At 51.9% G+C, this 12,116-nt stretch overlaps 6 protein-coding genes across 6 annotated transcripts; 3 read left to right on the top strand and 3 right to left on the bottom strand.

Moving 5' to 3' along the window:
- Positions 1 to 302: 302 nt before the first annotated feature.
- Positions 303 to 1,170, bottom strand: TRIVIDRAFT_228755 (uncharacterized protein; the record flags this gene model as incomplete). Its single annotated transcript, XM_014094446.1, has 4 exons — positions 303 to 420; positions 485 to 647; positions 839 to 1,022; positions 1,096 to 1,170. 4 exons carry the CDS (start codon positions 1,168 to 1,170, stop codon positions 303 to 305), a joined length of 540 nt encoding a protein of 179 aa, XP_013949921.1.
- A 1,109-nt stretch (positions 1,171 to 2,279) lies between these two features.
- Positions 2,280 to 4,289, top strand: TRIVIDRAFT_228756 (uncharacterized protein; the record flags this gene model as incomplete). Its single annotated transcript, XM_014094447.1, has 4 exons — positions 2,280 to 2,798; positions 2,872 to 3,162; positions 3,252 to 3,510; positions 3,607 to 4,289. The coding sequence occupies 4 exons, from the start codon at positions 2,280 to 2,282 to the stop codon at positions 4,287 to 4,289; spliced, it is 1,752 nt and encodes a 583-aa protein (XP_013949922.1).
- Positions 4,290 to 4,549: 260 nt separating this feature from the next.
- Positions 4,550 to 5,609, top strand: TRIVIDRAFT_86998 (uncharacterized protein; the record flags this gene model as incomplete). Its single annotated transcript, XM_014094448.1, has 4 exons — positions 4,550 to 4,613; positions 4,691 to 4,807; positions 4,887 to 4,962; positions 5,071 to 5,609. The coding sequence occupies 3 exons, from the start codon at positions 4,776 to 4,778 to the stop codon at positions 5,524 to 5,526; spliced, it is 564 nt and encodes a 187-aa protein (XP_013949923.1).
- A 43-nt stretch (positions 5,610 to 5,652) lies between these two features.
- Positions 5,653 to 6,641, bottom strand: TRIVIDRAFT_86995 (uncharacterized protein; the record flags this gene model as incomplete). The annotated part of the gene is made up of 3 exons (XM_014094449.1): positions 5,653 to 6,138; positions 6,259 to 6,470; positions 6,565 to 6,641. 3 exons carry the CDS (start codon positions 6,639 to 6,641, stop codon positions 5,711 to 5,713), a joined length of 717 nt encoding a protein of 238 aa, XP_013949924.1.
- An 824-nt stretch (positions 6,642 to 7,465) lies between these two features.
- Positions 7,466 to 10,313, bottom strand: TRIVIDRAFT_37896 (uncharacterized protein; the record flags this gene model as incomplete). The annotated part of the gene is made up of 3 exons (XM_014094450.1): positions 7,466 to 7,643; positions 7,704 to 9,976; positions 10,248 to 10,313. The coding sequence occupies 3 exons, from the start codon at positions 10,311 to 10,313 to the stop codon at positions 7,466 to 7,468; spliced, it is 2,517 nt and encodes an 838-aa protein (XP_013949925.1).
- Positions 10,314 to 11,160: 847 nt separating this feature from the next.
- TRIVIDRAFT_64379 (uncharacterized protein) lies at positions 11,161 to 11,748 on the top strand (the record flags this gene model as incomplete). The annotated part of the gene is made up of 3 exons (XM_014094451.1): positions 11,161 to 11,174; positions 11,302 to 11,351; positions 11,450 to 11,748. The coding sequence occupies 3 exons, from the start codon at positions 11,161 to 11,163 to the stop codon at positions 11,746 to 11,748; spliced, it is 363 nt and encodes a 120-aa protein (XP_013949926.1).
- Between the last annotated feature and the right edge of the window lie 368 nt (positions 11,749 to 12,116).

A 12,116-nucleotide genomic window follows, 5' to 3' on the forward strand; every position in this document is an offset into this window, starting at 1 on the left:
CTCCGAAGAAGGAAGACGACAAGCCGGCTAAGATGTAATGATATGCACGCTGATTTAGAACAAGGCACGGTCTCTGCATGAACTTAGAAGCGGCTTTAATTCCGTCAACTGCTGGTTATGGAGTAGATTAAGGCGATGAATATTTAATTGATCCTGTAAGCTTTCAGTACTATTCAATATAACTATGTATGCTCAACCAAAAGGTTGCCGTTGCTGCATGCAAAACACGCTGTTTGACGCTTTCTAACGCAAAGTCAAGCTGCTTAAATCGAAGCTGGTTGGTATGCATCAAGCTTCACTTTCTAATGACAAGCGTTGTCCTTTGTGGCCGATGTAGCATGACCGAACAAGAGGTAGCCGAGGAAGGCACCCAGCGAGACAGCCACCATGACCCAGCCATTGTATGTCATGAAGACGAGCCTTGAATTGTTAGAAGAGCAGCCAGAAATGGAAGACACTCGCAAGGAGGGATCAATGGACATACATGAGCATAAAGGCGTAAAAGTTCTGAATGGCATAGAGCGTAGCTTTGATGACGTGGCCTCGCTTGCTGACGTTTTCGCGGTTTTGTCCTGAGCGGTGGAAGGCGGATGTCTCAGTAACATTCTCCTCATCATCATCATCGCGATAGGCATGCGCAGTGGCGTCTCAAGGAATTTTAGCATGCGCATGTTCTTTTTTGAAAGGGGTATGGTCCATTTGGGTAGGGATATGAAGATGTTTGATACTACATGAAGCTTGTATAAGAGCGCGCAGATGCACAACTCTGTATGCAGCTTGTCCTCGTAGGGACGAGAGTCGAGGAGATCAAAACAAAGAGAGACATGGCTTTACTCACTAGGTACAGTTTCCAGTCGCGCCGCCAGAGACGCCTCGTAACGACGAGATACCGAGCGCAGAAACTCGTAGCCGATGCCGATGAGGACAACGGCGATGAGGGAGAGGACGAGGGAGGTGTTGGAGCGGATGTGCCACTGGCGGAAGACGATGCAGAGATTGGTCGTGTCCCAGGTGAAGAGCATCTGGGGTCAGAGTGAGCCTGGTGAGCTGGAGTAACGGGCAAGGGGAGGATTGGAGTTGTAGATAGATGCTTACACTCATGCTGCACATGTCGTCCATGCCACCACCGCCGTGGCCCTCCATGGAATGCATGTGATGGCTGTGATCCATTGTGAATTGAATGATGTTGATGATGATGATATTATGGAGATGGAGATGGTGGTGATGATGATGATGAGAGAGCAAATATAGAGGTAATGGACAGAGACGCGAGAGAGAGTATGGGGGGAGAGAAAGAAGAAGCGGTCGTGGTTGAAAGAAGCCGATGCTGCTATCGAGGGCGGTGGCTTTTTGGCGGAGCTGAAACATGACCTGCCATTAATCACACAGCACAGGGCAGCTCACGCCATCAAAGAAGGGCGTACCGTGGGGAAGATGCCGGTACTCTGTTGTACCCGCACTAGTGCAACGGGCTGAGAAACCACGACGGGACTAAGCGGGAGTACGGAAAGGTACATGTGAGCAGGTTCTGTACTTGGTGCGGCACTTGTGCCTGCCACGCCTCTTTTGGAGTTGGCGCTAATACCTACGGAGTACAGGGAGCTTGCCATTGCCATGCTACAGTGGAGCTTATAGGGGACTCCACTGCTGGAGCTGTTCCAGTTCCGCCGTAGACTAGACGATCTAATAACTAACCAACCACTTGGAAGTAATGGAGATGGATTGGATGGCTATCATAGAGATAATATTGCGAATTTATTAAATGGCGGAGGAAGAATTGAAACGAGATGGAAAGAATCACAGCACAGCATAGCACAGCAGCAGCATCAACTGCAGTAGCAACTGCATTGCAGCACAAAGGCAGCCAATCGCCTCTCGACAACACGCCAGGCCTCGCGCACGCTGCCCTGAAACAGCGAATGGCCAAGAGGCATTCATGGCAAACAATCCCTCTGCAACCACCACCGGATTTCCATCCAATACGCACCCACGCCCATATCGTCTTTCCACCACTCCTTGTCTGTTCCCATCCTACAAGTCCAGCTGCCTGCATGGGGGCACCGCATCGAGCCCTCAGGTTCAGGCCGAAGCTGTGTGACGACAACAGCATCTGAGCCCAGCCTCGACGTGACTAGCCAGCCCCTTGCATAACGTTCCTTTTTCCTAGTTGTGGCTTTCTTCCACGGGATTCCAAGCGTTTGCATACGAGTACAAATTGAGTCCCGCTTCCTTCAGCTCGTGTCCAACCCAAAGCCATCCAAGCTTGCTCCCATCACGCAATGGAAAACAAAGAAAAGTCAACCATGATGAAAGACATCCTAGTCCAGCGATGTGCTTGTCCCAACCACTCAAAGGTATACACCCAGCCATCTCCCATGATGAATGCCATCGAACAGGCCTTTTCGGCCGGCCTCAACACCATGGACCCGGACCAGGTCAATGCGAGCCTCGATAGCCAAAAGCGTTGGCCTATACACAAAGACAAGGAGCTCTGCAGTTACATCCTGAGCACCATCAAGGCTGCTGAGGGCTCGCTCAGCATCCAAGAGTCCACCATCCCCAATGCTGGCTCGGGCATGTTCACTACTCGGGATGTTGAAGAGGGCGAGCTCATCTTTACGTCTGTGCCTCTCGTGACGTGCGCAGAAGTCGGCCCGGGCATGGAAGCATGCGATTTCTGCTTCCAGCAAAGACGAAGAGTCTTTCATCCTGTGGAGGACCGCTTTCTCCAGCCTGGCGAGGTTCTGCCCCCTCTGCACATCTGCAATGGCTGCCGCTTGTACCAGTACTGCTCGCAGGTAAGTAGAATGTCGCTTCCCAGGGCTTGTTCTTTGTCGTCCATTCGTCATTCTCACTAACACATTTGCGTAGTCTTGTTCGCAGCGGGCCTGGGACACGGGCCATTTATACGAATGCGGTTTACTTGCAGGGGCATCAGCCGACGTCGAGACGAGAACCTTATACCGTCTCTTGATTTTGATGCGAAAGAAAGTCTTGTTGCCACAGCAGGTAAAAGCTCTGGCCAGGCTCGAGAACGAGGTGGCCAATTTCGAGAAACGCACCAAGAAATCCTGGCCAAGGGTCCTTAACCTTGCCCGCGAGGCCAAGGAACGGACCAAGAGCGAGCTTAGCATTGGAGAAGTCTTGATGCTGTATGGCATTGTGAGTGTTCCCTCACGGTATAGGTGTCGTGAGAGTCGCAACATGTACATGCTAAAGTTGGTGGCTAACCTATCACCCCCCTTTTCTAGGTTCGCTGCAATTCGTTGCCAGTCGATCAAACTTTTCGAAATGCACCGCTTGGCATTGCCCTCGACATGGGAGGAGCTCTGCTGAACCACTGCTGCGACCCTAATGTTGTCATTGTGTTCAACAGCACGCAGGTGCAGGTTCGGGCTCTTAGGAAAATCAAAGATGGCGAAGAACTCTTGCACTGCTACCGAGACATTGCATATGATTTCACCTTTCGCAATCCGCGAATTACTGCGAGATATCAGTTCAACTGCCAGTGTATGTCCCAATGCCCACTGTCCCATATACGATGAAACGAAATGAAATGAAGCCAGATGGAAACATTGAATACTGATAAAAGGTGAAACAATTTAGGCGACAGATGTAAAATGGAGTCCGATAACCATTTTAAACAGGCGAAAAGCAACGAAAACGTGATTCCGCTCATTCTGAGCACACAGGCGTCCTTGTTCGACATCATAGATGAGTCCAAGAAACAAGCGTTTGCAACGCCCAGTACCTTTGACATCAAGCTGCAGATGGGAAAAGTGAACAAGCTCCTCAAGACTGGCTATGCGGGGGGTGCCTGGCCTAACGACCTTGAGCCGCTGCCGACGGTGCTCAAGGCCCTGGCAGCACTATGTGAGAGACAAGGCGACCTTGTGAACAGTATCAAGATCCGGGTCAGGGCCTTGGCCTTTACCAAGTGGCGAAAGGGGCTCCCCTGGTCCGAGGATCTCATCGACTTTGTGCTTTGTCTGTCGACATTTACCATGTTCCCCAATCACCCGTCGCTGCGGGACCCCTCCTTGCCAAAGCGCAAAGATTTCCAAGACATCTTCATTGGCCACCTCCACGCGCTGCATGGGATGCTGGTCAACTTTTACGGACCCCAAGGAAGGACGACTGGCATCGTCCACGACTTTTTGCTGACGGAGAAGGCCAATTACAACGGGCCCGTGCCGTCGACGAGGGCGTTTAGGCGCAGGTTCAAGGCGGCTCAGGAGAATATCCTCAAGTGGGCGGGAGTCGACGAGGGGCTTTGGACTGTGGAATAGGGGTAAATTTGCATTGCCTTTTTCTTTTCAATCTGGGCAATATCATTTGTGTGTGTACTTTTGGTTGAAGTAGGATGATGTCGAACTGACGCCCACACGGTGCGAGATGCGGATGATGTTTATACGGGATGTGGATGTTCTTCGCACTGTATCATATACAGCTCGGAGAGCCGGAATAGAAGAGAGTACTCAGAGTAGCTTAGCTAGTCCTGGTGAGGAATTTGGAGGATTGATTGATAAACAAGCATTTTTGGATGAGACTCAATTTTGCCTCTTCCGTGCCAACAAGTTGTCTTTCTGTGTGACTATAAAAAAAAGCTTCTGGTGAGTTGTTTTCTTTCTCTTTCTCTCTTTTCTTCTACTCGACACCAAAACTTGTCATGTTAACTCTACCTTTCTAGCGTTCTGTTTCAACCTCAGTTGATTGATACTAAGCCACTTACCCCAACTTTCGTGTTGTAAGAGTCATACCACTCGGCATTACAAATGCTCGGACCGCCAGTCAACCTGCCCAAGTGGTAAGTTGAAGCATCTTGTCTCGTTGTGTCCAAAGAATGAGCGAGTGCTAACACGCTGGCTCTTCGTCTTGGTTGCTAGGCTTGAGGCAAACTCTCACTTGCTTCAGCCGCCCATCAACAACTACTGCGTCTACAACGATGACTTTACCGTCATGGTATGTCTCTTCTCAAGCTCCCTTCAGAATACATCACACACACACACATATATAGCTTTCACGTTTCAACTTCGCCCTCATCTCCAGCTCACTGACGGCCCTCAACAGATCGTCGGCGGCCCCAACGCCCGCACCGACTACCACATCAACCAGACCCCCGAATGGTTCTACCAGTACCGCGGCGCCATGATGCTCAAGGTCGTCGACGGCACAACCTTCCGCGACATCATCATCCGCGAGGGCGACATGTTCCTGCTGCCGGCCAACACGCCGCACAACCCGGTGCGCTTCGCAAACACCGTCGGCGTCGTCCTGGAGCAGCGCCGCCCGGCCGACTCCATCGACCGCATGCGCTGGTACTGCGCAAAGTGCTGCGGCGAGCCCGGCGCCGAGGCCGTGGTTGTCCACGAGGCTGCGTTCCACTGCACGGATTTGGGCACGCAGATTAAGCAGGCCGTGGAGGACTTTAGGGGGGATGAGCAGAAGAGGACGTGTCGACGGTGCGGGACGCTGGCGGATTGGGCGCCGAAGCCGGGGTCGATTCAGGATCCCAATCTGGAGTAAGGATGAGGATGAGGATAACAACATGTTTGTTGTATAGGTAGATGCTCCTTGAAGACAGACACATCACAATGAAAAAAGTAGCCAAACTGGAACGAGGCCTTACTCCTCTTCCTCGCACATATCGATCCACACAACTCTCATCCTTCATCTAGTATATACGCACACACATATATATAAAACCCACTCACGTCTCCGAAAACTCATACGCAGACCCCGACAGCTCCACGGGCACCTCAATCCTCCCCTCACCAATCTCCGTCCCCGCAACCCTCACGCCAGCCCTCATGACATCCCCCGGCACGACGGGCCCGACACCCGCCGGCGTGCCCGTCAGCACGACGTCGCCTGGCAGCAGCGTCATGACGCGCGAGATGTCGCTCATGATGCGCGGGATGCGGTAGATCATCAGGCCCGTGGACCCGCGCTGCCGCGGCTGGCCGTTGACCTCGAGGAACAGCTCGGCGTCGTGCGGGTCGGCGATGGCCGTCTTGGGGATCACGTTGCTCATGGGCAGGAAGGTGTCGAAGCCCTTTGCGATGTCCCAGGGGAGGCCCTTCTTCTTGGCCTCGTTTTGGACGTTGCGGGCTGTCATGTCGATGGCGACGGCGTAGGCTGTTTGTTATTTATTTCCCCTTGTTAGCATCTATCTCTTTTCATATTGTCATGTAGATGTAAGGCAGTGAAGCTTAGTGAAAAGCACATATCATCATCATCACCACACCACTCACTCACCCTTGATAGCATCTAGCGCCCCCTTCTCATCCTCAGGATGCAAATTCCTCACCACTGACCCAATAATCAGCGCCAGCTCAACCTCGAAATGCATGTCCACCCCCTTGGGCTGCAGACACGGGCCCTCGCCAGGCAGCACAATGGACGAAGGCGGCTTGAGGAAGAAGAAGGGCTTCTTCGGCTTTGCGTTTTTCAGTTCCGCAATGTGGTCCCTGGAACAACAAATCGACAACATTAGCAGCTATTCTTTTTCTTGTTTATGGAGGGGTTTTTTAATCAAGTTGAAGAGAAAGTTTTCCCCCTTACGCATAGTTGCGGCCAATGCAGACGACTTTGCCTGCTTGCTTCAGAGAGAGGGAGGCTTGTGAGGCCGCAGTGGCCATTGATCTCCTCAGTCCAAACATTGTGACGGATGGACAACTCCTGTAATCCCTTTGATGATGGCCCAGGAAATTTCAATGTTGAAGCCAGTACAGTGCGTGAGTTGCGTGACCTCAATTGCTTAAATAGCTACAGCTCTTGCTGGCAAATCAAGTCCAAGTTGATGACATTTGGGAGCTGGAGCTCAATGGCTGGGCGGAAACTGGCGGCTCGGATTAGCCTCGGCACACGAGCTGCTCCGACTTACAGCGCATGGCCCCCTAGAAATCCACTATCCTACAGGGCAGCTCCAGTGCTGTAGGTGCTCATTACTCAGTGCCTAGCCGCCATTTTGCTCCGACCTCGCAGTCTTTCGTTATTTCCTCATTATATGTCACCACCATGAGCTTCATCCGCGATGATACATCTACAGCGCCAGTAAGCCTGTAAGCCAGTTGATTTCAATAGAGTCAAAACAATATACCACACGCCCCAAATGTGCCTAGTTTTATTTATACTCTATGCACCAGAAGTCTCTTTGATGCTCGAGCTATTGACGTGTCTCTCAGCATCAAAATGTACCATCAATGCAGTCCATCTAGATGCTTTGCCCCCTAAATACTCAACTTCATCCAACGGCAACCTATGCCGTTTTGCAGATGCATGCCTCTCCTCCCCAGGCACCACAGATGCTGAAAAATAAGCAACAAAAAATAAATCCGTCGTTCTCTAGACGCCTTGCCACATTTGGAAGAATAAATACAACAAGAACAGGCCCCATGCTCGTAACTCATCAGAAGCAACCTCCTTACCCAAATCCGTATGTACTGAAAACCGCAATCTTCCATCACGCCACGTAGCGATACATCGACGGTGCGCCGTCTTCATCCGGCCGCTCTAGGTATTCTCTCACAATGAGATCCTCGATACGCCTCTTGATCAGAGAGACTTCAGGCTTGAAGCGGCCAACCAGCTGCGACAGAACTTCGCTCACCAGTTGAGAGTGATTGAGTTCCTTTCGTGCCCTGATGACTAGTTAGTAGCTGCCCAGGGGAATATTGGTTCAGACTGGTTTTCCAACTTACTTCATGATTCTCACAATTGCCGCGTCGACAATGTGAGCTCGGGTTTGGTTGTTCTTCTCTTCCGTCGTCTTCCTCTCCTCCTTATCCTCAACCTTGGAGACGGCGCTGATGATGGGGGCCTTGATTCTGATCGTCTTGCTCTGGAAAGAAGCATTAAACGAAAACCTGTCGGTAGGCTTAATGCTCTTTGTCGCCGGGTCCTTGGCGAGAACTCGAGACTTTGGTGCCACGGCAATTGCCATGAGCGCCCGTGTGAGATCCGCCGTTGACATGTTTGTCTTGGCCTGGATCTCTTCAAAGCTAAGGCTCTCACCCTCCTTCAGGTCGTTGAACAGCAAGAGAACCACCATGCCATACGTGGGGACATTTATCTCGTAACGCCGTTCTCGTGCCAATGGGCCGGATTTTCCCTCGATGGCCGGGAACACACACTTGATATCCGCGCTGCCGGTTGTGCCAATCCATGTGAGCTTTCGACCGTTGCGATTAGTCAGGTAGAATTGCTCAAAGCTGGCTTGCAGCCGCTTGACTTCAGGTGGGTAGGTGCAGCCCATCCTAGGAGCCTCTCCAAGCTGAGCAGAACGTCCCATGACCTCTGATGGCCAGTAGTTGGTGGTGAGAACGTTGACATTGAGATCGATGGTGTGGCCTTCGGGATCCAATTTGCGGATATGGTCACGGTACGTCGATGTCAACTCTGAAGAGGTGACAAGATCTCTAAACATTCCTTCAAACTTGCTTGTAAATTGCTGTCCCATCTCCTGCTTCATCCGTGATATAATCTGCTTCTCTACATCGTGACTCTCTGACTTGCCATGAAGCAGTCGTCGTGCGAGGTGGCGCTGGTAGTAGGTCTGGAAGATGTCCTTGTCCAGCAGATAACGAATCAGGACAATCGCCTTCTCCAAGATGGCATCTACCTCGGCTTCAGTCTTGCCCCTAATGCCTCTCTTTAGGCTGTCATCAATGAAGAGAGAGACGTATTCCGAGCTTCGGTTGAACAGGTTGATGAAGTCGGCGAAGCTCTTGGTCAGTGCAGTTTGAATTACCAGGTCGTTTTGGAAGCATATCCGTAGCATGTAGTCAAACTTGTCTTTGAGCCGAAGCACGTCGTCAACCCACTTGATGGCCGCTGCTGTCTGTTGCGCAGCCGAATTAAGCGTCTTACCCTTGTCCCCCTCTCCCCCATCTTCACCTTCGCCCTGTCCTGTCGAAAAGTCGGTGTTTTTCAACACATTTTCAATCTCCAAGCCGAGTTCAACAACTCGCTTTTGCAATATTTCGCGAAGAGCAGTCTTCTTATCATCCACTCTCGAGATGAGCCGGTACAAGATGCTGAGGTCGTCTGTCTTGTCGTTGTCAATCATCCACCTTAGGCCGCTACCCTCCATAGCAAGGAAGTCATCCAGGTGACCAAGAATAAGTTTCTTGTCTACAACCTCTGACACCTTTGGAAGAGTTTCGAGCTCAATAGTGGTGCCGCACCGGTCCACTTCTTCCAGGAGCCTAGTCTCGGTGTGCCGTAGCCAGGTGCTGGCGTCAGACTCTCGTAGTAGCCGCTCGCACTCTCTCGAGTAGAAAGTTTCGCTGTTGCTGAGGAACCGGGGCTCAAAAATGGTGAGATAGAGCTTGCTGCTCTCGGTTTCGTCCTCGGTTTCGTACAGGCAGCTCAGCATCCGGCTGCAGCTACGGATGAGGTTGCGGTCAATGACATCTCCGCGTCTCTCCATATCAATCTGATCTAGCATGACGGAAATAAGAATGTCCACAATCAAGCTATCAGAATTCGCGTTGAGGCATGAACGTAATATATGGTCTCGGAATAGAGCAATGGTGGTAGCAAAGATGGGGACTCGACGTGGCTCCTGTTGCGTGTAGCCCCGATCCAGATACATGAGGATATCTGCTGTCATATTCATGGACATGTTGTGGTCTTCCCAGGTATCTCGAAGCCCCTTGAGGAACTTTTCGCCCGTTTGCCGCCGCTCGTTGACAGAGGCTGATGACGACATGTCGATACCAATATTGATAAGGCTTTTGGTGACCAAGACTTCAATCTTGGGAATGACGTGCTGGGCAAACCATTGCTCCTCGAATTCCTTGACCTTGTCGTACAAAACCTCGCCCTTCTTCTTAAGCACGATCTTATACGCCGCTCGGTATAGCTCTTCGAAGGAAAGACGGCCGCAGCTCTTGTTGTGGATATCGCGCAACGCTTCTTTAATCATGTTCCAGCACGCATCGAAGTCGGCTCCCTCGCCAGGTCCGTTTGGCTGTGAATGGCGATTAGCTGCTGGTCTGCGAGCTCTGGGCTCAAGGTGCAAGGGCTCTGGTGAGGTCGTCTGTGCATGAGAAGGCGCCTGCTTGCTCGAGCTGGAACCCATCGCGGCTTGTCTGGTGAAGCAGAAGAAAGTAATGAAGACAGAATTGCACCGAGAACAGCGGCGTTGATGGGCTCCAGCATCGCATGGCAGGATTCGCTCAAGATGCGCTGGGCAGTGAGAGGGGATGCGCCGTGAATTTGGGTTTCAGCCTGCAACTTACACGCACAATCCGACGAGGTGGGCGGATGCGCCCTCGAGCCCCCGCTCCCCCTCGCCCTGAAATCATTGCTGCTTCAGCTCTGCGTGAGCAGCTAAGAGGCAAAACCGAGCAGATGAAGCGTCAGGGAAAAAGGCTGGCCAGCTGTTGTGGAAGCCCAGTCGCGGCACAAGAGACCCCCCCAAAAACGCTGGTCGCACAGATAGTGGGGGTTGCAGAGCTAATGGGTAGGTCTCAGCTGGTGTGTTTTTGGTAGAAAGAGAAGATGGTCAGGCCAAGAGTGGTGTAAAGATTCAGCTGGAGAAGAAGCAAGACAGCGCTGGCTGGAGCATCTGCAATCTCCCCATCAAGATGGACAGAAACGAACGCCCGCTGGACAAGGTGAAGGAGCTTGGAGCTGCCTGTGACAAAGCATCAAACGGGTGAATCCAATAGTAACTCCGGCCCGAAGAGAATTGCCGGGGTTTCCTCTTGAACGAAGCATTCTTTATCGATAAACAACCTTGAATTTCCTGGCGCCAGTTGGGGTGGAGATGTTGAAGCTTTGAAGATCAAGGTATGGGTACATGGCAGCTGTGCCTGATATTGGTGGGGAAGAAAGTATGCAGTACATTAATGAGCTGCGCGTTCACGTGAGGTCGACAGCAGGTTCTAACTTAATGGGAACGGGTACCTGTGCGATCGTACCTCTCACCAGCTCCAGAGTCACGTGCCCGCCTTGGCTCGCCCAAACCCAGCTAACTCCCATTAGTAACGACTGCCCAGCTAATAATGGGCGACTATTTTTCCGACCGACAATCAAAGGCATCCGCCAGCCTTGCAATATAAACCGTGTGACGAGGCAACGCGCGTGACGAGGCATATCGGAACCCTTGAATCCATCCCACACCTGGCCAGAAAGGCCGCTGCCGTCGCCATGAAGCTCGTCAGGTGAGTGATATCCCCCGGGCTGAAGAGTTTCGCTTGAATTGTCCCGTAGGACGAGCAGTGTCTCTGCTTTCCCCATGCCATGTTCAAGCTTTTGAGCTTCACGACACTGACAATTGCATCGTGGCAGGTTTTTGATGAAGTGTGCCAACGAAACGGTGACCATTGAGTTGAAGAATGGTACGATACAAGACCACCATGCGAGCTCCCCGTGCTTCTCAGCATCGCATAGCCCCGACCAGCGAGCAAAACAGGTTCACTAACCAACCCCGCGTCAGGCACCATCGTCCACGGCACCATCTCCTCCGTCACTCCCCAGATGAACGTCGCCCTCCGCACGGTCAAGATGACAGCTCGCGGCCAGGACTCTATCGCCCTCGACACCATGAACATCCGAGGCTCAACAATCCGATACTTCATCCTCCCCGACTCCCTGCCTCTCGACACCCTACTAATCGACGACGCACCCAAGCCCAAGAACAAAGCCCGAAAGGAGGCTGACAGAGGAGGCCGTGGCGGCCGTGGAGGTCGTGGCAGGGGAGGTCGCGGTCGTGGACGTGGCCGTGGACGTGGCTAGAGTTGTAATTGGGACGATAATAATACGACAAGGGATAGAGAAACCGAGGCACTATATCTTTTTTTTTTTCCAAGCTGGGCCGGGCCGAGGGTCGATATCAGTGGGAGAAGAATCTTTTGTAAACGATACAGAACAAAGGAGAAAACATTTTTGACTTCAACGGACTGTGGAGGCGTCGCAAACTGCGATGGGAACCGGCGTTTGGGATGCGTTTTGCCCACCTACAAATTTAAAGAAACAAACGACAATTGTTCCGAGTGGGGAGGATGGAAGAGATGGGGTTCAGCGCTTCTGATATGCAGCCAGAAAAAAAAATCTATTTCGAGATGACAAGATATCCGAATATACAAAATGCTTGCCAGTCTGTC

Source organism: Trichoderma virens, assembly GCF_000170995.1.
Source record: "Trichoderma virens Gv29-8 chromosome Unknown TRIVIscaffold_92, whole genome shotgun sequence".
In the NCBI taxonomy this organism is placed as follows: Eukaryota; Fungi; Ascomycota; class Sordariomycetes; order Hypocreales; family Hypocreaceae; genus Trichoderma; species Trichoderma virens.